Raw genomic sequence first — 24,077 nt, 5'->3', positions numbered from 1 at the left:
AATTATTCTTCAATAAATCTCATTTTTAAAAACAGAAAAAGACAAAGAATTATAACGTTAATAAAGATATATAGTTTAGGAACTCTAAAACTAAGGTAGTAGGAACACAAATTAGTACAGTCACTTTGGAAAACAATTTGCCACTTTTTTCATAAAGTTAAGTATGAGGGTACTCACAAACTTCGTGGAAAAATTCGTATTATCTTTTTTTAAATTTTTTTTTTTCTGACCGGTAAGGGGATCGCAACCCTCGGCACGGTGTTGTCCACACCACGCTCAGCCAGTGAGTGCACCGGCCATCCCTGTATAGGATCTGAACCCATGGCCTCGGCGCTACCAGTAGCGCACTCTCCCGAGTGAGCCACGGGGCCCACCCTCGTATTATCTTTTAATTCTGTATTTCTATGAACTTTTGTTTTTTTCATTCCTTTTTTTTTCATGGCTGCCCTTTGAGGGGATTCGTACCCTTTACCTTGGTTTTTTTTCCACAAACTTTTTGATGTATCCTCTTATACACTTAATGCATGTCCTACCAATTTGAGTCCTAGATGTTTACCGAGAGTATTGAAAATATACATACACACATTCACTTTTAAGCAAATATTAATAGCAGTTTTATTCCAGTCCCAAACTGGAAACATTTCTGATGTCCATCGGCTGTTAATGGATAAACAGATTGTAGTACATCCATACAACGGAATACTATTCAGAAATAAAAAGGAACTGACTACTGATACATGCAACAACATGGGTGAAATCTGAAAAATGTTGTGCTAAGTAAAAGGAGTTATGCATTGTGGGCTCTATACCTCACAGCCATGGGCTATGGTTTTATTTAAATGAAATTACTGAAAAAGCAAAACTACGTAGTGGCAGGAAGCAAATCATTGATTGCCAGGGGTCAGGAGTTGGGGCAAGGAAAATAGCTGCGAAAGGATACTAGGGCCCTTTTAGAGTGGATCTTGATTGTGATGTTGGTTACAGAAATATGTATATTAAACCTCATCAAATTGTACACATAAGTTTGGTAAATATTATATTAATTATATCCCAATCAAGATTATTAAAAACAATAAGCTTTATAAGCATATTTAAGATACGTAAGTTACAAAAGTATTTATTACATACACATTTTAATATGTATTATTACTTAATGTGTGTGATGTATCAGATTAAAATTTTTTATCACTTTGATAAAAATGATTAGATTTTGCTTTCTTACATCATATATGTTATAATGTTTTTCTTTGATATAATTATAAAATCTATATTAAGGATTTTGTAACTGTATTTAATTAAAACTTATATCTTTAACTTTTGGCAAATTAGAGTTCAAATATTAATTTTGTGTATACCTATAGACCTAATAACTAGTATTAATGTTGTTCCAAGTAACCTAATAAGTATCTGAGAGGAATGTTAAAATGTGAAAGAATTTCTCATGGTATAGGGAATTGGGAGAGTGTAGGGGTATGCTTTTCTTTACTATGTGCTGGTCAATTGGCTATATTTAAATAGCACCGTCACTAATTATTTCCTTTCCTAGTAGGTATTGATTCACTATCAATACAATTTAGTTAACTAATTTAAGGACTGGGAAGAGAGTGAACACTGGGATTTTTCTATTGATTGAAATGTATTAGTAGTGGAAAGTTACAGTTTACTTTTAGCATACCTAATTTTGTATTGATTTGAGCTGTTTGATTAATGTTCATTTCAAATTTTTAAGGTAATATCTTATTACAAATGCAGTTGAAATAGAATGTAGTCAAGATGTTAGTAGAAGCTATAGTCAGCTTGAGGCTGGAGAACTTTCCAAGATGAATCACTCACATGCTCTTAGCAGTAGTGGGCCTCAGCTCCTCACCAAGTCAGTCTCTCCATCTGCTACTTGAGTATCTATATGACAAGGCAGCTGGCTTCCTGCAAAGCAGGAGATCCAAGAGAGAATGAGGCAGAAGCTCCAGTATCTTTTTATAACCTTTGACAGTCACATTCCATCATTTCTCCAACGTTGTATTTGTTACATGTAAGTCACTAGACACAGCCCAGGCTCCAGGAGAGGGGAATTAAGCTCTCCCTCTTGTGGATACATTTCATAACTACCACAGGTCACAACTTTAATGTAAACAGGGCAAATAAAGTGGCTCTTCTGGATTATAAGCAATAGTTGCTTTACAATGCCAGTGATGGCTTTGAGTAGATAATTTTTATAATATAACGAGGAATATCAAGGTTCAAGAAGCAGCAGCTCAGAAGAGCATAGTAGAGTTTCTTATCATAATGAAAAAGTCTTCTTCTACTCGTTGCCTTTTATTTTAGAAACGTTTTATTCATCACGTAGTATAAGTTATCATATCTGGGAGCTCTTTGTAATGTTTTCCCACAGTTAAGGAAAAGTAAAAGTCTTAACTCATTAATCAGTCTCTTAAATAGATTTTTCAGCACTTCAATGTGTCAGGCAGCCGGCAGTGTACAAGATAGATATAATCTTGTCCATACATGTTTAAAGAAATATGTGAACTAAATAGCTTTGATAAGTGACAGGAAACATATAATTAGGGTGTTATAATAGTGGTTACTGGAGTGGAGATGGGTTGCTTTGGATGAGGTGGCCAGTATTGTCTTCTTAGGGACTGAGAAGCATAGTGATTTGGTTGCCTGTATCCAGCAGAGCCATAACATATCAAAATTAATGGGATACAGCTAAAGTAGTGTAAGGGGAAAATTTATAGCTTTAAACATCTATATCTGAAATATAGAAATGTCTCAAATTAACAGTCTAAGCTTCCACCTTTAGAAAATAGAAAAGAGAACCAAGCAAATTAAGTAGAAAAAAATGCATAACGAAGATATAGCAAAAATCAATGAAACAAACAAAAAACAGTATAGAAGATCAGTGAAACAAAAGTTGATTCTTTGAAAAGATCAGTAAAATTGACAGACTTTAACTAGCCTAACTGAGAAAAAAAGAGAGATGACATAAATTACCAAAATCAGAAATGAAAGTTAGGGGCATCACGACTGACCATATAGAAATTAAAAGGATTAGAAAGGAATATTGTAAGCAAGTTTATGCCAACAAATTAGACAACTTAGATGATACGAACAAATCCCTAGAAAAACAGAATTACCAAAGCTGGCTCAAAAAGAAACTGAAAATCTGAATAGACTTATCAATAAGTAAAGAAATTGAATTATTAATTTAAAAATCTCCCAATAAAGAAAAGCCCAGGCCCAGATGGCTTTACTCGTGAATCCTATTAAATACTTAAAGTAGAAATTACATCAGTCCTTCACAAACTCATCTAGAAGATAGAGGAGGAAAGAACACTTCCCAACTCATTCTGTGAGGCCAAATGTTACCCAACTACCAATGCCACACAGACATCCCGAGGAAACAAACAAGAAAAAAAAAAAAAAAAAAAAGGCCAATTTTCCTCATGAACACAGATACAAAAATCTTTTAGCTAATCAAATTTAGCAGTGTATGAAAACGATTATAAAATGGCCTTGTGGGTTTTATCACAGGAATGCAGATTGGTTTAAATCTGAAAATCAATGTATTTTTTGCACCAGCTTACTAGAATAAAGGACAAAAAACACATGATCATCTCAATAGACACATCTCAATAGAAAAAGTATTCTCCAAAATCCAGCACACATTCATGATTTAAAACTCAGCTGACTACAAATGGAAGGGAATTTCCACAAACTGATTAAAAATCCATCTACCAAAAAAACCTGTTGCATACATCATACTGAATGCTGAAAAACTGGATGCTTTCCTCCAAATACAGGAAGGTAAAAATGCCCAGCATTCTCACCACTTCTATTCAGCATGACATTGAATATTTCAGCCTGTGCTGTAAGAAAGGAAGAGAGGGAGGGAGGAAAGGAGAGAGAAATAAAAGGCATCCAGATTTTAAAGGAATTTTTGAAAGTCTTCATTCACAAATCACAAAAGAAGTGTAAGATTTTGTACTATGAAAACTATAAAGCATTTCTAAGAGAAATGAAAAACAAACATCAGTAAATGGAGATATTCCATGTTCATGGATCAGAAAATTCAGTATGATTAAGTTGGCAATTCTCCCCAAATTTTTAAATTCAGTATAATCTCTATCAAAATTCCATCAGACCTTTTTGGAGAATTGAGAAGCTAAAATGCACTGGATCTGGAATAGCCAAAACAGTTTTGAAAATGAAGAACAAAATTAGAGGACTTATACTACCATATTTCAAAACTTACTATAAAGCTACAGTAATCAAGACAATGTGGTATTTGTATATGGAGAGGCATATACATCAATGGTATAGAATTGAGAATACAGAAATAAACTTTTACAGTTATGGTCAGTTCTTTCTCGACAGAAGTGCCAACACAATTCAATGAAGAAGAGATAGTCTTTAAACAAATGGTACTGAGACAATTGGATATTCACACGCAAGGAAACTTGGATGCTTACCACATGCTATTCGTAAAAATTAACTAAAAATATGTCATAGACGTATATGTAAGACCTAAAACTATAAAATGTCTAAAAGAAAACATAAGAGAAAGACTGTGAAGTTGGGATAGGCAAACACTTCTCAGATATGACTTCAAAAGCATAATCTATTAAAAAAATTGAGAAATTGGACTTAATCAAAATTTAAAACTTTTGTGCTTCAAAGTATACCTCTATGTAAATAAGCAAATAAGCCACAGACTGAGAAAATATTTGTATATCATATATCTGATAGAACACTTTGTATTAGTCAAGGTTCTCCAGAGAATTAGAATCAATAGGCTATGTATAGACATGTAAGAGAAGATTTATTATGGGAATTGGCTCATGTGATCATGGAGGCATAGAAATCCCATGATATGCCATCTGTACACTGGAGACCCAGGAAAGCCGTGTTGTAGTTCAGTTCTAGGTCTAAGATCAATGGAGCTGATGGCCAAACTCAAGGCTGGAAGGTCTGAGAGTGGGGGTTGGAGGGAGGATCAAAGGACAGAGCACCAGGAGATCTACTGTCCAAGGGCAGGAAAAGATGGAGGTCCCAGCTCAAAGAGAAGAGGCAATTCACCTTTCCTCCTTTTTGTTCTCTTCAGTCCTCAGTGGATTGGGTGATGCCCGCCCACACTGGGGAGGGTAGTCTACTTTACTAAGCCTATGGATTCAAATGCTAATCTCTCTGGAAGCACCCTCACAGACATACCCAGAAATAGTGTTTTACCAGCTATCTGTGTATCACTTAACCCAGTCAAATTGACACATAAAATTAACCACCTCAGATTTGTGTCCAGAGTGTATAAAGAACTCTTACAACTCAATAATATAACACAACTCAATTAATGGAGGAAAAGATTTGAATAGTCATTTCACCAGTGAAGATAAACAGATGACTAATAAGCACATGAAGAGATGCTCATTAATGTACATTAAAACTATAATGTGATACCATTTCACACTCACTAAAATGGCTATAATAACATAATAGCCAAAAACTGGAAACAATTTAAATATCCATCAACTAGATTAGAAAAATGTGGTATATACTATATTCTTATAATGGAATACTATTCAGCAATAGAAAGGAATGGACTATTGATACATGCTTCTGTACTGATGAACCTCAAAAACATTATGGTTAGTGAAAGAAGCCTGACACTGTATGATTCCACTTATGTGAAATGTCCAGAAAAGCCAGGTTTATATAGACAGAGAGTAGATCGGTAGTTGTCTGGAGCTGGGGATAGGCATGAGATTAACTGTAAATAGGCACAAGGCAAGTTTTTGTGGTGATGAGAATATTCTAAAGTAGATTGTGGTGATAATTGCACAATTATAGAAATTTTCTTTTTTTAGAAAAACTTGTTGAATTGTACACTTACAATGAATAAATTTATGGTATGTTAATTATAACTTATTAAATCTTAAAGAGAAAAAAAAGTTACCTTGTCCTTTGTGGTAGGAAGAACTGTGACAGCATACTGCTCTGAGACTCTAGGCTTTGAATGTAATAACTAATCCTTCTACCTATTTCTCACTTCTCCTTAGTATTGGTCGATTGTATCTGTCTTAATGTATTTACATTTCATTAGGAGAACATAGAATATTTGGTATTCTATTAAGCTGTATTAAAAAATGTCAATAGTTTCTCTTATCTTTATCCCACCCCATGAGTAGATACCTCAATAGTCTAGAATCCCCTTTCTTCTTGTTATAAAAGGTATGCAAATATAATATTTAAATTTATATTGTACAAATGTGTTGTCTTTAAGAGATGACTATTAAAACTGATAAAGACATGTGAATATACTTTTCTGTGCATTTTGTAGTTACTATAATTCTTTCTTTTTATATAAGTAAACCAATGAATTATTAACCATACTGTTATTCATCAAACTTTATGGAACCTAGAAATTATAATGGTATTGTAATGACAGCTTACTTTAATGAATAGAACACGTAAAATAGATCTCTGGCTAGTCCTAATTGGTTGTTTAACCATCGATTGTAAATCGAAACATCTCTAGTATTCATTAATCTAACATGAATAGAACTTTTCAGAATTATAGGTGTCATTATGAATAAATAAGCACAGATGATTCGTGATTTATTATTGTGATATGATTAATCTGAAGTTAAGTTGATTCTACATTAAAATCTTTTTTTTTTTGCAGACATATTTCATTAGCTAGTCCTCGTCAACTTTTTAAAGCTTCTAATATGACCCAGAGATGGCAACACAGAGAAATTTCAAATTTTGAGTACCTGATGTTTCTTAACACAATAGCAGGTAATCTTAAGTGCACACATTGACTTATTTCAAGCAATAAATTATTAATTGTGATATGGTTAGATTATTTTGAGTACTGGTATATAAGTAGCTTATTTTTATTGCCATTATTATTCCCAGAATACGTTATCAAAAGTTGTTTAATAATAGAGTTTCAAATTTTGTATATGAAAAGTGGGCTACTAGCGAGAAATAAAAAATTGGTATAAAAACTTTCTTCCAAGGAAAGAGAAAACGAGAATTTGCCGATATTTAATATAGTAAGATTGGGCTCATTATAGAATAGTAGGAATGAAGAAGCTTGTAAAATCTTAAGAACCCATTAACAACTTAGAAATATGTTATATTATGTAACAATGAAATACAAAATAGAAAAAAGAAAACTTTGGATAAAATATTAAGTAAAGAAATATTTATATTATGACCCATACATGAAAACCTAAAGACCGAATGACCCAGTACAAGGTCTGTAATCATGTAATGCCATTGAAAATCACTCATTGAAACTGCTTACTTTGAAAGAAAGTACATTTCTACAGAGTAGAAATGTGTTATTACTTTTCATTTGTGACAACTAGAATAAAGAAAATGATGTATTTGTGAGACATTGAGATTCAATTCAACAAGCTGACATGGTTCATATTCAAGGCACAAGGGAGATATAAAGAGAATAAGGCATGTTGCTTATTCTTAGAGAAATTATTTTAAGTACAAATGTGAGCATTTACACGATTGTACAGCAAAGAGACATATATTCAGTAAAAGAAATTCAAAGTGCTATGGGGATTAAAAGGATAGAGAGAGAGGGAAATTATGTTTATCCAATTGGTGAGACTAAGGAGAAAAGAAAAGATTTCAGTGGTCACGTAAAGAGGGGTATTAGTTTAACTAGCAGAGGAGGTAGCTGGGAAATTAGAAGTTATTTCATGTAAAGTTGAAAGCATAAGTGAACATCCAAAGATGGGGAAATATAAGTTATACCTAGAGAACAATTGATGGTATAGTTTGTGTATGTATGTGTGTGTGTGTGTGCATAAAGTATAGATTTGTAAAGATGTGAGGAAAAAATGAGAATGCTAGTGTGGAAAAATATCGTGAAAGATTTTCTGTCAATTTGAGGAATTTGTTGGGAAATTTTTGAAAGTTTTTAAGTTCACAAGTGATATTAGAACTGTATGAAAAATTAACTTGGAGGCAGTATGTAAGATAAATTGCAGTGGAGAGAGACTGGAGAGAGAGCAAAGTTAGGAGGCAGTTATGTATAAAAAGTAATGAGGGCCTACATTACAGGGGTGACAGTGGGAATTCAAAGGAAGGATTAAAAAAGAAAAAAGGAAGAATCAAATAACACAAGAATTTATAAGGCACCATCCATTTGATATGCCACTGACTGAATGTAGGGACTAAGTGAGAAGAAAGTGTTAGAAAAGACTTCCCAGCTTCTGGCCTAAATCACTAGAGAAATGGTGGTGCCATTAATGGAAAAAGAATTCAGAAATTGGATTTAGGGAAAGATGATGGTTTACTGTGTTGGCAGGAAATTCGAGTTAAGGCAAAAAGAATGAGTGATTGATCCTAGAGTTTCTAGATAGAGTAGCAGGAAAATTGAGGTAAATCAAATGTCTTGAGAGGCAAGAGGAAAGAGAAAAGTGTGTTTGCCCCTGTGTTAAATCAGGGAGATTAAGGGAAAATTAAAAATTAGTACAGGATATGTCTTTGGTTTTGGCATTTGGGGATTTACTGGTTACTTTAAAGGGGTTCTTTTTTTTTTTTACTGAAGCATAAATGATTATACATATTTGTGGGGTACAAAATTGAATATTAGTAGTTGTGTACAATATGTCATGGTCAAATCAGGAAAGTTAGCTTATTCATCATTACAGTGTGTAATTATTTTTTGTTTCCATTAACTGATTTCTCATTAATTTCTCATTAATGCCCCTTCCCCTCCCCTCTTCCTCCTCCCACTTTCCACTTCTAGTATCCATGGTTCTGTTCTGTTTCCAAAAGTTCTACGTATTATTGTGATAGTTCTTTCTTTCTCCCCCCCCCCTGCGCCATTGTTTATTTATTTATTCAGCTCCCACTTATGAGTGAAGACATGCAGTATTTCTTTTTCTGTGCCTGGGTTGTTTCACTTAACATAGTTTTCTCCAAGCTTATCTATGTTGCTGTGAGTGGCAGAATTTTATTCTTTTTATGGCTGAGTAGTATTCTATTGTGTATATCAACCACATTTTCCTTATTCAGTCATCCATCAATGGACATTAAGGTTGGTTCCATAGCCTGGCTATAGTAAATAGGGCTGTGATAAACATGGGAGTGCAGGTTTCCCTTCAACATGAGATTTCCATTACTTTGGGTATATACCCCATCGTGGGATTTCTGGATTGCATCATTGTTCTACCTGTAGTTGTTTAAGGAATGCCATACTGTTCTCTATAATGGCTGTACTAATTTACAGTCTCACCAACAGTGCAGAAGGGTCCCCTTTCTCGATATCCTCACCAGCATTTGTTATTCTCTGTCATTTTAATAATAGCTAGTATAACTGGGGTGAGATGGTATCTCACAGTGGTTTTGATTTTCATTTCCCTGATGATTAGTGATGGTGAGCATTTCTTCATATGTCTGTTGGCCATTTGTATGTCCTCCTTTGAGAGGTGTCTATTCAGCTCCTTTGCCCAGTTTTTAATTGGATTTTGGGTTGTTTTTTTTTTTTAACTGTTAAGTTGTTTGAGTTCCTCGTGTATTCTGGATATTATTCCCTTGCTAGATGCATAGTGTGTGAATATTTTCTCCCATTCTGTAGGTTGTGTTTCTGTTCTGTTAACTGTTTCTTTTGCTGTGTAGGGCTTTTTGTTTGATATAATCCCATTCGTTTATTTTTTCTTTTGTTGCTGATGTTTTTGGGGTCTTATTCATAAAGTCTTTGCCCAGCCCTACATCCTGGAGTGTTTCCCCTATGTTTTCTTCCAGGAGTTTTAAAACTTCAGGTCTTATATTTAAGTCTGTAATCCATTTTGAGTTGATTTTGGTAGATGGCAAGAGGTACAGGTCGAGTTTCATTCTTTTACATATGGATATCCAGTTTTCCCAGCACCATGTATTGAAGAGGCTCTTCTTTCCCCATTTTAAGTTCTTGGTGCCCTTGTTGAAGGTCAGTTGGCTATAAATACATGGGTTGATTTCTAGGTTCTCTATTCTGTTCCATTGGTCCAAGTGTTTTTATGCCACTATCATGCTGTTTTGGTCACTATAGCTTTGTAATATAATTCAAAGCCAGGAAGTGTAATGCTTCCAACTTTATTTTTTTTGGTCAGGATTGCTTCGGCTATTTGGGGTCTTTTGTCATACCATATGAATGTTAGGGTTGTTTTTTTCTATTTCTATGAAGAATGTCACTGGTATTTTGATGGGTATTGCATTGAATCTGTAGATAGCTTTGGGCAGTATGGACATTTTCACTGTGTGAATTCTTTTAATCCATGAACGAGCACTGTAGTTCCATCTTTTGGTGTCCTCTTTCATTTCCTTCAGCAGTGACTTGTAATTCTCATTGTAGAGATCTTTCACTACCTTGGTTAAATTGATTTCTAGGTATTTATTATTTTGGTGACTATTGAAAATAGGCTTGGTTTCTTGATTTCTTTTTCTTCTAGTTCATTGTTGGAATATAAAAAGCTATTGATTTTTGTGTATTGATTTTGTATCCTGGAACATTACTGAATTTGTTTATCAGCTTGAGGTTTTTGGTAGAGTCTTCAGGGTTTTCTAATACAGGATCATGTTATGTACAAGCAGGGACAATTTGACTTTGTCTTTTCCTATTTGGATGCCCTTTATTTCTCTCTCTCATCTGATTGCTCTGGCAAGTACTTCCGATACTGTGTTAGATAGGAGTGGTGAGAGCAGGCATCTTTGTCTTTTTCCTGATTTTAAAGGAAAAGCTTTCAGCTTTTCCCCATTCAGAATGATATTGGCATTGGGTTTGTCATATATGGCTTTTATTGTGTTGAGTTACCTTCCTTCTATACCTGATTGGTCAAGAGTCTTTATCATGAAGGGATGGATGTTGAATTTTGTCATGTACTTTTTTTGCATCTATTGAGATGATCATATGGTTTTTGTTCTTGATTTTGTTGATGTGTGTATCAAATTTACTGATTTGAGTATGTTGAATCATCTTTGCATCCCTGGGATGAATGCCACTTGATCATGGTGTATAATTTTTTTTGATGTGTGTTATGATTGCTAATATTTTGTTGAGGATTTTATACCAAAGCCTTGCTGGGTATGGTATTCTTGGCTGGCAGGTTTTTAAAATTTTTTATTTTAGTTTTTTAGTACTTTAAATATATTGTCCATTTTCTTCTGTAGGATTTCTTCTGAGAAGTCTGCTGTTAGTCTGATGAGGTCTCCCTTATAGGTGACTTGCTACTTTTCTCTTGCTGTTTTTAGGAGTCTCTCTTTGTCTTTGACTTTTGACAGTTTGACTACAGTGTGTCTCAGAGGGGACCTTTTTAGACTGAATCTGTTTGGGGATCTTTGAGCCTCTTGGTTCTGGAAGTCTATGTCTCTACCAGTACTTGGGAAGTTTTTCGGTATTATTTCATCGAATAGGTTTTTCAGTGCCTTTTTCTTTTACCTGCCTTTCCAGGACACCCATGAGTCAGATATTTATGCACTTAAGGTGGTTTAGCTCTAGAAGATTTTCTTCATTTCTAAAAATCCCTTTTCCTTTATTTATTTAATTTTTTGTATTTTTGGGTTATTTTGAAAACACTGTCTTCAAGATTAGGCATTCCTTCTTCTGCTTGCTGTAGCCTGCTGCTTAAGCTCTCAAATGTAGTTTTTATTTCATTGAATGATTCCTTCAGTTCCAGGAGTTCTGTTACATCCTTTTTTACGGCATTTATCTATTTGTATATTTCCTCCTTCATGTCTTGGATTGTTTTTCTCATCCCATTGTGTCATCTTTCTGAGTCTTTTTGTATCTCACTGGGTTTCCTGAAGATTGTTGCTTGGAATTCTTTTTCAGGTCTTTCAGTGGTTTCTTTTTGTTTGAGGTCTGGTATTTGACAGTTATTGTATTCCTTTGGGGGTGTCATATTTTCTTGAATTTTTTTTTTTTTTTGTATTTCTAGTACCTCTATGTTGATGTCTGGTCATTTGGTGGAGCAGTTGCTTCTTCAGTTACTCTGGAGTGACTTTTGAGGAGAGAGAATCCTTCCTGTAGATTATTTTTTATGATGTCTATTGGGTAGGGTTTTAGTTTTGATTCCAGGTAGACTCTATAGTCTTTGTAGTTCCAGGTAGACTCAGTTGTTCTTCGTAGACTCAGTAGTCCGTGGAGCACCGATGGGTGTGGCCATGGCTGAGGGCAGCTTTGGCCTTGCACTGTGGGGCTCAAGCTGCTGTGGCCATGCTCCAGAGGCTGTGGCTTGGTGGCGTGGGGCTCAGGGGACAGAAGCCATGCAGGGCAGGGCTCTGGATGCTACAGCTGGGTGTGGCTCAAGGCTCCAGTGGTGGAAGCCTTGTGGGGCATGGCTGTGCAGACTGCAGCTGGGTGGCTTTAGGGATTCATTTTAAAGCAATTAAAATGGTTGATTATAAAGACTGAATAGCTGGAGATGAAATGACAACTTTGGATGTGGATTACAATTTTCTTAAATATGATAGTAAAGACAGGATGGATTAAGGCAAAGGGGAGAAAACATGAATGAGGGAGAAGAGAGGAAGATTAACAATGCAAGAAAGAAGGAAGACAGGTTCAAAAGCTCAGGTAAAGGAATTACTCTTAGCAGAGAAGAAACACCCTGTTACATACCTGGGGAAGAGAGAGGGAGTATATTGTGAAGAACTGGAAGTTGGGGGTTCCCATTGAGAGTCTAAATTTTATCTGTTGGGGAGAAGTTTATCTCACAGTCAGCTGAGGGAAAGGAATAAAGAAAGTGTGAACAGTTATGTTGAATTTAGTAAGATTTATATAGCTAGTAACTACAAGAATTTCTAAGTAATGGCTAGAGACAGGGAACTTACATAACAAGCTTAACGGGCATATTTTGCATGTAGTAAATCAATTAATCCATATTGACTGAATGCAAATTATTGATTATGGAGCAACATTTATGAAGTGTCTACTCTCAAATAGCCTCTGTTGTGTCTACAGTGACTTTTAAATATATTCCTCATGTATTTGTTTTTAAAAACAGAATCAATAATTTGTTTTAGGTGGTTTTTTTATACAGCAGAGGGTGGGGTTAAGTCTTAATGTTGTTTAAGATTTCTTTGACTCTATTATCTGTGTCTGTGCCACTTATACGTTCTTACTATATCATGACAGTAGGCATCAGTAACTACTTATTGAATTTAACTTAGTTAAAAGTCTAATTACACTGAGCAGTTGCATATCCTTTTTTTTTTTTTTTTAAGATACAGTAAACTTTTGATTATTTTAGATTTTCTAAGCAGATGGGACAAGATGAGGATTTTACTGTTTACTAACATCTCCATAAGAAGGAGAAGGAAGTGGGAGAGGAGCAGGGATCAAAAAAGACTGCTTTTTGCTGTTAAGTTTTGTCACTTTTTCTGGGACAAATTAAAATTATTGACAGAAATATGTAGTGACATAGTTACCTCTGAATTAAAATTGTCCTTCTTATTCGTGTGTTGTAAGACTTTTTCTAGGTCAGTCAGAAAAAAAACCTCTTGCCTCAATAGGCCTCAAACCCAAGATTATTAGGGAGGGATAAAATAAAAAGTTAAAAACATCAGAGCATAAAAAAAAAGCTTAGATACTAAGACTTTGTATAGAGAACTACTTTAATATTCAGCTGTATATTGATATGACATCAGTATACAGTTGAGAAAGAAAAAGAACGGAGATGATAGGATGCTCAATAAGAAAGGAATTCAAACAATATTAATATATATACATACTTGTTTCTCTTATATTTTAGCCTTAAAAGTCTGCTCACATTAAATCTATCTAAAAATAGGTTACAGACTAGTAAATAGTGGAGCTGGATTCAAATGCCAGAATTTTGACTTCAGAAATTATGATCTCATCTGCTGTGCCGCCTCCTCAATTTGGTGATATCCAGAAAACTGCTGTGCATACATACAAGGGCTACCTAGTTCTTTGCCTTAATTTATATTTTTAGTAAACATAAATACTTGTATGTTACTGAATGCCGGTAGTTTAAAAGAGACATAAGAAGAGCAGCATTTGGGGGTTAGAGCAAGGAACACTTGGTTATGCTGTGCATTATTTTCAAGGGACTATAGAATTTGAAAACGTCACAGAAGTTTCAGTGTTGTTTATTACAACCGCCTCATTGTACAGATGACCAATCAATGTCCACAGGTATTAAGTCACTTAAACTTGGTTGCTTAGTTGGTTTGTGGGTTAATTAGTAGCAGAGAAAAGATTCTGGTTTTGAAAACTTTTTGAGAATTGTAAATTGTTTTTTAAAGTCTGAATAAAAGGTATTTTATTTGGGGCAGACTTTCAAATAATAAAAGAGTCAAGCATAGTTTAGAAGAACATAAACTTTGGTACCAGGGTTCTGACTTTGAATATGGTTTGACCATTAACAGTTGTGTGATTTTGGGCAAGTTACCTAACCTTTTGTGCCTCAATTTTTTCATCTATAAAAAAAGGTTGATATGAAATTAGTAGTATTACTGCGAGGATTCAATGAGATGATGTATGGATAGCACTTAGAACAATGTCTGACCCTCAAAAATTGTTAGATAGTTTTGTTATTTTTAGTAGGTTATATTAGTGAATCTGTTTATCATTTCAAATTTTTTATTTTAAATTAAGAATGACTCTTTTCTCCCTACCAGGACGGAGTTACAATGACTTAAATCAATATCCAGTATTTCCCTGGGTTATTACTAATTATGAATCAGAAGAACTGGATCTTACCTTGCCAAGCAACTTCAGAGATTTGTCCAAGGTAATTTCTGAGTAATCATCTGAAATATAATTGTCTTGCATATAAAAATAAATTTGATTATATTTAGCTATTTTCACATAACTTTAAAAAATTTTGAAATATAATTGTAGCCTTTATATCTATATCTTTTAAATGTATTTTTCAAGATTCTCAAAAGTTGAAAAATTTAATGTGCGTGATAAACTTGATAACAATTTAAAATATTAAGTTATGTCTATTTTTCCATATACATTTGAGAAGGCATTATTCCCAAATGTCAACTTCTTGTAAGGGTGTTAGTATTTGATAAAAACGTACAAAGAAAATCATGGCAGTACTCTTATATAAAGATAAGTGACCCTGCACTACTCCCATCTCCTAACTGATCTCCCTGTTACTTTTTGCCCTTCTCTGATACATTCTTCACTGCAACACAATGGATCTTCTATATCTAATTTTGAGTTTTATAACTCCCATGCTTGAACCCTTCTGGACTTATCATTGAATGCAGAATTTTGCTTCTCTGCCTTTAATGTTTCATCTCTTTACTTTGTGAGTGGCTGACTCTTTCATCCTTTAGGTCACCTCCTCAAAGAAACCATTACTTTCCTTCCCTGATATTCTACTCTGTTTCTTTCATAGCACCTACCGTATCCTTCATTTTATATATTCTTTTACCTACTTGTTTTGGTTCTTCTTGTCTCCCCCACTAAGCTCCATAATGATAGAATTCCTGTTTATCATCATTTCCCTCCTGCCTAACACAGTACCTGCCACTCAGTAAGTGTTAAATGAAATAAATAATAAAATATATATGATTTTTTTCCCAGTTTTAAAGTATCATTATTAACTTCATTAGATTTTTAAAATGCTAGAACATGTAAATAAAATAGAAATAACCCCTGATTTGCCACACACCAATGAGGAATAATTGTATTTCTTTTTATTTTATTTGCTCTTCTTTTTATGGATGAATATATGTGTATGTATGTATGTATGTATATGTATATATATGACAGTACTTCAGAAAGTTCATGGAAAGATTGGTATTATCTTTCAATTCTATTTTTTCATGAGCTTTTTGAAGTAGCCCTGTAGGTGTGTGTGTGTGTGTGTGTGTGTGTGTGTATGTATCGTTTTTTAAAAACTTTCTATATCTTAGACATTCTTTATGAACTTTCCTTTTCTGCCCTTCAGTATAAATAAATATAATAGCCTGAATCATCATTTTGGGATATAAAATAAGGTTATGTTTCTTTTTATTTAGCTTTTTGTTGTGGAGAATTTCAAGCATATACAAAAGTAGACCGTGCCTCAAAAATTATCAACTCTTGGGTAGTCTTATTTCATCTTTGCTCTCATCTTCTTTCCCCTTTTTCATATTACTTTGAGGCAAATGCTAGACATCGTGTCATTCTATTCATAAATATTTCAATAAGTACTTCTAAAAGCTAAGGTCTCCCTTTTTAAGGCACAACCTTAATACCATTAGCAAAACCAAAATATTAACAATAATTTCTTAATATCATCAAATACCCAGGAGGTATCAAATTTCCAATTGCATTACAACTTTGATAATTCTTTTTAGTCTGTTTATTTAAGTTAGGATCCAAATAAGGGCCATATGTTGCAATCAGTTGATATCTCTCTTACGTCTCTTTTTAATCCATAGGTTTTACTTTCCTTCTTTTTTTTTCTTCCTAATTTATTAGCTGAAGAAACGCATTGTCTTGTAGATTTTCTCACAGCATCGATTTTATTTTACTGATTTCATTATAGTCTAACATATTCCTCTGTCTTCTATATTTCTTATAAATTGATAGTTTGTTCTAGAGGTTGATAGAATTTGGATTCAATATCAGATATTTTTGAGTTCTTTCAGAGGCATATAGTATCTACTTTATTTCTTTTTTGTGCTGTTAGCAGCCACTGATATTTATTGCATGGATTCATTAGTTCAGTAAACATTGCAAAATAGCAATATTTTAATTGTCACATTTGTTTCATTTATTTTCAGGACTCATTCTATAAACAAACTATTAGGTTATCCAGTACAGTAGGTAGGCCACAAAGGAAAGGCAGGATAAAATTTTAATTCTTTCTCTTTATATACCAGTTTTCAATATATTGAGTTGGTTTCTAACATCCTCCAATGGTGCTCAACTGACTTTTAGTAAAATGTCTTTATGAACTCACAGATTTTAATTTAAGTATTTGATGTTTCAGTCCATTGCAGTTATTATCTTTATTGATGTTCAGTTGTTTCTTCTTTAACCACTGAAAGCTTCTTGAAGATGCTGCTGAGTAATTTTGACACAATGCTAGTGTTTGGTAACTTCCATGCTGTCTTGTATGACAAGGTGATCTAGTCCTAACTCTCACAATTTCTGTCCCAGATCTAGAATCATCTATTTCTTCGAAGAGTCCTAGTGGGAACTCTGTTAGTATGGTATGTTGTGCTTGTTGCCACTGGATTTGTCATTATTTCTTGCCTTTTTTAGAGGGAGCTGGGAGCACATTTAAGATGAAATACATCAGGAGTTCAAACAGATTCCTCCAATTTAAATTTATGGTCATTATCTTTTAATGTATAAGGAGTACTGAATCCATGCTCGCATTAGTTCAGGTGAGCAGAAAGGCTAGTCTTCTTCCTAAGGCTTCTTTCTTTAGTAATTTCTATGAATATCTAATGAATGTTTATATATTCCATATTTTTAACCTGGAGATTCTTTGTTGCTTCTCCCCTGTCTGTACCTTGAAACAGTGTTGCTACCTTACCCATCTTGGTCACTCTAACCTTCTCAGAACACCAGATTTCTTGCTGTTAGTACTGACTTTCTCTAATAATATACGTAGTCCTTTCTTTTAACTCTTCTAAATTCATCTTAGGCCACAGTCAAGTATTTAAGTAAAGCTCTGCTGAGTTCCCAATCACAGCAGAAGTTCAAGGCTCTCAGTGATTTACAGTCTTCAGTCAGAAGATCGTTGCCTAGTTTATGCAGATCCCAACATGACAGGTACCAGTTCACTCACCAAATCCAGCTTCCTTCACGTAGAGTCCAGGGACTTCCATTTTTCTGACATCAGAGAGAACTTGTTCCCTTATTTACCCATTCCAAGATGTACGCTTTTTTGCCCTGGTGTGATTAACACTGGATATGTTTGGGAGTAACTCCTACTCTCTATTTTCAGGATATGAACTTCCTCACACAGTCTAGACAATTTCAGTATTCACCAGTGATACCAACACAAAGGTTAACATTTTCCCTGTGATAAACAATGGTGTTTAAGATCTGCTCATTGCCTATTTTATTACTGCATCTTCTGTCTCTACCCCTGTCTTTGCTACCGTCATCTGATCCTATAATGCCTCATGTTTACCCCTTGTGCCTTTGCTATTCCTCTCCCCTTTATCTAGAAATTTGAACTCCTGTGATACTCTTTGTATAATTTTGTTATAATACATGTCAAAATTTATTATAATTTAACATTTTCTTCTCTGTGTTCCCTGTTAAGCAAAATCACTGAATATGAAGATTTTATTTTTAACTTTTGTATCTCTGGTGCCTGGTATAGTGTTTAGAACTAAGAAATTGTAGTAGTTTCCATGTCTACATTTTCACTTTTAATAGAAAGTTTTAATTTTCAAAGGAAAGCCTTATTTACAAATCACATATCTGATAAGGGATTAATACCCGGAATATATAGAGCACTCCTAAAACTCAACAATAAAAATTCAAAATTGGGTAAAGACCTTGAACAGACATTTCTCCAAAGAAGATACACAAATGGCCGATGAGAACATGAGAGAATGCTTAATATCACTAATTCTTAGGGAAATATAAATCAAAATCACAATGAGCTACTACTTCACAACCATTAGGATGGCTATTATCAAAACCAAACTAACCAACCCAGAAAATAACAAGTGTTGGGGAGGATGTGAAGAAGTGGAAACCTCGTGCACTGCTGGTGAGCATGTACAATGGTACAGTTGGTATGGAAAACAGTATGGTAGTTCCTCAAAAAATTAAAATAGAATTACAGTGCTGTATTAGTCTGTTTTGTGTTGCTGTAACAGAATGCCTGAGACTGGGTAATTTATAGAGAACAGAGGTTTATTTGGCTTACAATTCTGGTACAGCTGCATCTGGTGCAGGCCTCAGGCTGCTTCTGCTCATGGCAGAAAGCAGCAGGCAGCTGGTGGGTACAAGCAGATATCATGGTGAGAGGAAGCAAGAGAGAGAGGGGAGGTACCAGGGACAGGGTTGTTTACCAGCTCTTGTGAGAACTAATAGAGCGAGATCTCACTCAGGTCTCCCTCCAGCAGGGAGAACATTAATCCATTCATGAGGGATCTGCCCCCGTGACTCAAACAGCTCCCAACAATGCCACATTGGGGATCCGATTTCCACATGAGTTTTGATGGGGACAACACATCCAAACTCTATCATTCTGCCCCTGGCCCCCCAAAACTCATGTCACTCTCACAGACAAAATTCAGTAGTTCTATCCCAACAGTCCCAAAAGTCTTAGCTTGTTCCAGCACAAACTTAAAAGTTCAAAGTCTCATCTGAGACCAAATGCCAAACTCCTTCCAGCTGTGAACTTGTAAAAACCAAAAACAAATTTATCTACTTCCGAGACACAATGGTGGAACAGACATTGGGCATACATTCCCATTCCAAAAGGGAGGAATAGGCCAGAAGAAAGGAGAAACAGGCCACAAACAAGTCTGAAACCCAGCAGGGCATACATTAAGTCTTAAAGCCTCCAAAATAATCTTCTTTGACTCCAAGTCCTGCATCTTGGGCACAGTGGGGCATCTGGGCCCCCAAAGCCTCAGGTAGCCTCACTTACACAGCTCTACCAGGTGCAGCCTGGGCCGCGCTGGTGCCTGCAGCTTTTCCAGGCTGCATTGCATGTTACCAGTGGCCCTACAGTTCTGAGGTCCTGGCAGCAGCCCTGCTGCCTTGGCTCTACTAGACATTTCCTGGTGAGGGCTCTCTGCGGGTGCTCTGACCCCACTTTCCTGCTCAGCATTGTTCTAGTAGATGGCCTCTGCAGCGGCTCCACCCCTGAGGCAGGTCTGTGCCTGGGCCCCAGGCTTTTCCATACATCCTCTGGAATCCGAGTGGAGGCTGCCATGCCTCCACTGCTCTCATGTTCTGCCTACCTGCAGACTTAACACAATGTGGACGCTACTGAGGTTTCAGGCTTCTATTCTCCAGAGCTGCTGCATGAACCACACTTGGGGCTGCTTAAGGCAGGGCTGCTCCAGCCAGAGCAGCTGGGATGCAGGGAGCAGGTTCCCAAAGGCAGCTGCACCCCTGGTCTGTCCTTTGGGACAACTCAGTCCTTCTAGGCCTCAGGGTCTGTGATGGGAGGGGTACCCTTCCAGACTTCTGAAATGCCTTCAGGGCCTTTCTCCCATTGTCTTGGCTGTTAGCATCTGGCTGCCTCATTGCCAAGCTAATGTCTTTACCAGTCAGTTTATCTGCTTCACCCTTGCATTTTTCTCTGGCTCTCTGCTTCTCTGCCACTTGGCCAGGCTACAAATTTTCTAAATCTTTATGCTCTGTTTCCCTTTTAAATTCTGGCTTTACATCATGCCTTTGCTGCCATAGCTCAGAGTAGGCTGTTAGAAGTAACCATGCAGATTCCTTAATGCTTTGCTGGTTGGAAATTTCTTCCACCAGACATTCTGGTCCACAACTCTTAAGTCCCACCTTCCACAAAGTCCTAGGACATTGACACAATGCAGCCAAGTTCCTTGCTATGGTGTAGCAAAGGTTATCTTTTGTCCAATTCCTGATAAGTTCCTCATTTCTATCCAAGACCTCATAATCAGCGTGGTCTTTACTGTCCACGTTTCCATCAACATTATGGTCACAATGATTTAACCATTTAACTCTAAAATGTTCCAAACATTCTCTCATCTTTTTGTCTTTTTCTAAGTCCTCTAAACTCCTCCAACCTTTTGCCTTACCCAGTTGCAAAGCTGCTCCCACATTTTCAGGAAGCAACACCTTACTTCTCGGTATCAATTTTCTGTATTAGTCTGTTTTGTGTTGCTATAACAGAATACCTGACACTGGGTAATTTATAAAGAACAGAGGTTTATTTGGCTTATGATCCTGGGACAGTTGCATCTGATGTGCAGGCCTCAGGCTGCTTCTACTCATGGCAGCAAGCAGCAGGCAGCTGGCAAGTACAAGCAGATCTCATGGCAAGAGGAAGTAAGAGAGAGAGGGAGGGGAGGTGCCAGGGTCTTTTAAACAGCCAACTCTTGTGGGAACTAATAGAGCAAGATCTCACTCAGGTTCCCCTCCCCTAGGGAGAGCATTAATTCATTCATGAGGGATCCACACCCATGACTCAAACAGCTCCCAACGCTGCCATGTTGGGGATCAGATTTCCACATGGGTTTTAGTGGGGACAACACGTCCAAACTCTGTCAAGTGCCATGTAATCCAGGAATTTAACTCCTGGATATATATCCAAAAGAAATGAAAGCAGGGATGTGAATAGATATTTGTACACCCATGTTTATATTTGTAGGAGCATTATTCACAACAGCCAAAAGATGGAAATAATCCAAATGTCCACTGACATGTAAATAGATGAAAAAAAATGTGATATATACATACATTTTAATATTATTCAGCCTTAAAAGGGAAGGAAGGGCTGGTTGGTTAGCTCAAGTGGTTAGAGCACAGTGTTATAACACCAAGGTCAAGGGTTTGGATCACCATACCTGCCAGCTGTCTGCCCCCCACCCCGCAAAGAAAGGAAACTGACACATGCTACAGTGTGGATGAACCTTAAAGACATTATGCTAAGTGAGATAACAGTCACAGAAGGACAAATACTGTATGATACCACTCACATAGGATACTCATAGTAGTTAAATTCATAGAGACAGAATTAGCATGATGGTTGCTGAGGTCTGGGGTGAAGGAGGAATGGAGAGTCAGTGTTTAATGGATGTAGAGTTTCATGTTCTGAAGATGAAAAAAATTCTGAAGATGTATAGTGGTAGTGACTGCTCAACAGTGTGAATGTACTTAATGCTCCTGAACTGTACACTTAAAAATGGTTAAAATGGTAAATTTTAGGTATATTTTACCACAGTTAAAAAGAGTCCAGAAAAAAAATAAAATAAAATAAAGTTAGAAAAGTCGACGCAAGTAGAACTTTGGAAGAATACCTGCGTGTTTCTGCTATTGCTTCTCTATGATCACCTTGAGAACATGCCCAAAACATTCCCAGGTGAACCTACTGGAGGGATGTGACTGACACATGTAGGACAGTTCTGTTCCTATAAGATTATATCCACTAAACAAAGACATAAGAAATATCATTTGTGTGATTTGGTGCCTTTAATTGTAGTGGCATCCATTTTTATGTTTTGAGAGATTTTGTGAAATATTTATACTTTTGGCTGAGGAAGATGTATTCATAAAGAGTGCTTTCAGTAAGAACTGAAGTGTGCACAGTTGGATAGTGAACAGTAATTAGCAAGTCTGGGAAGAAGTTGAAAGCTGTAACGTTCAGATCACATGAGATCACTTATAACTAGCATCTTTTTTCGTATAAAGCAGTAGTTTCAATGCTACAAAAGTCATTCAGGTTCATGAAAATAGAATTGTAGTAGTACTAATTGCTTTCATTAAATATTGATGAAATAAGTGAGTTTGAAATTAACTATATTATTTTAACTGAAATAATTAAGCACATCAGATATTTGAGAATTGTACTTTGTACCTATAAAATTGTAGTGATTGTTTACTTAATAAAATCATCTCATTTCTTTTAGTATTTAAGTCTGCCAAAATGTTTACAATGTGATTCAATTTTCAAATATCTGTTTATGCACACATTTTCAGGAATACATCTTATACACAAATGAGCTGTATTTGTACAATAATGATTATAATAGAATTGTATCAAAAGATTTGTCCCATGGTATATGTTTTGCCAACATTTCTATTTGTTTAAATAAACTTGTGAAGTCTTAGCAAACATTGTGTGCAAAGCTTAATTTAGAACATAATCACATTTTATCCCCATCCTTAAGTAGATAATATAGCCTGACTGGCTTTAAAAGGTATTGAATTATTTATGCATATTTATGCCCATTTAATTTCTCCAAAGCTGATTTTTGGAGGAATTTTAGTAGCTTTGATACAAAGCTACAATTTTATTTGGAAATCTCTTTCATGTTGCTCAAGGAATTTTTTTTCTGAAGCTGAATTAATGTAATCAACACTCTTTCTTCTGTATTATTTTTCTGATCATTCTTTGAGAAAAGAAAGAGTCTGAATGGAACAATGTAAAAAATGTCTTCTCAGAAGTATAAAATTGTATTTCATGTATTTCAATATCTCCTTATTTATTAGCAAATTAGTATTGTTAGTATGTTGAGAAGATCAAATCTATTTTAGTCTGAAAAACCAATGAAAATTAAATCTTTATTTGTATTGAAAAAACCCTCATTTAGCATAATGGTTTAATTTATTCTTTCAAAGCTAAAAAAGGGATCAGTTTTGAAGCTGATTTTTCTTCCTACTTTCCCCGTTGTTTCATCGGTAGTCTGAAATTCTGACTGATGAAAAGACAGATCTAACCATGGATAGAATTTGGAGTGACAGTAATCCAAATTTTTTAAATACACATTGATTTTTTATTTTGACAACCTCCTTGGAAGAGATGAGTCAACACTTTTTTGTATTTTCTTTATAAGAAATTATAATTAGGACAGAAATATATTTACAAAAATGTCATATCATAAAAACAAATTATAGTGGCTGAATATTTCAGTACCAAGATTTCCTGTGTAGATTAGGAAGATTTTTTTGCAACGATGATCCATTTTTTTTTCTTTTCTTTACTTTGGAAAATGATTGAGTAAACCAGTTTTCTAACAGAGACAAACCAAGACCATCTAAAGCAATTATTTCTTTTCTAATTTATCAGCATTTTTATTTTGGAATATATAATATGTATTTGTAATCTGGTTACCTATTAAAAAAATCTAGTGTGTTCTTAGATTGAAATGCAAATGGTAACCATTCGCTTATAAATGAGAACTCAATTATCTTGCCTGTGGAATTCGGAAGGCAGGAACATCTCACTTAGTTATTATTATTCATTATTATTTATTGAGAGCTTAGTGTATGCCAGGTTCTTGTCTAAGTATTTAACATGTGTTAGCTCCTTTATCTCTCACAAAAACACGTTAAGACAGGTAACATTATTATTGTCTTTTACAGAGGCAGAAACTTAGGCGTGATGAGTATAATCAGGTTGCACAAAGTCACATAGCTAATGGGAATA

At 35.2% G+C, this 24,077-nt stretch overlaps 1 protein-coding gene across 6 annotated transcripts in view; it reads left to right on the top strand.

The window, feature by feature from the left end:
• The window catches only part of LRBA (LPS responsive beige-like anchor protein), a 754,439-nt gene that overhangs the window by 526,220 nt on the left and 204,142 nt on the right, over positions 1-24,077 (top strand). For all 6 annotated transcript variants that reach the window (XM_063108839.1, XM_063108840.1, XM_063108844.1 and 3 more), the window contains exons 43-44: positions 6,677-6,792; positions 14,647-14,759. In XM_063108839.1, the coding sequence (XP_062964909.1) occupies positions 6,677-6,792; positions 14,647-14,759 (229 nt within the window). The remainder of the gene's footprint in view (positions 1-6,676; positions 6,793-14,646; positions 14,760-24,077) is intronic.

This window comes from Cynocephalus volans, chromosome 9 (assembly GCF_027409185.1).
Source record: "Cynocephalus volans isolate mCynVol1 chromosome 9, mCynVol1.pri, whole genome shotgun sequence".
NCBI lineage: Eukaryota > Metazoa > Chordata > Mammalia > Dermoptera > Cynocephalidae > Cynocephalus > Cynocephalus volans.
Note: the sequence above shows the minus strand (reverse complement) of the source record. Positions and strands in the feature narration are given on the sequence as shown.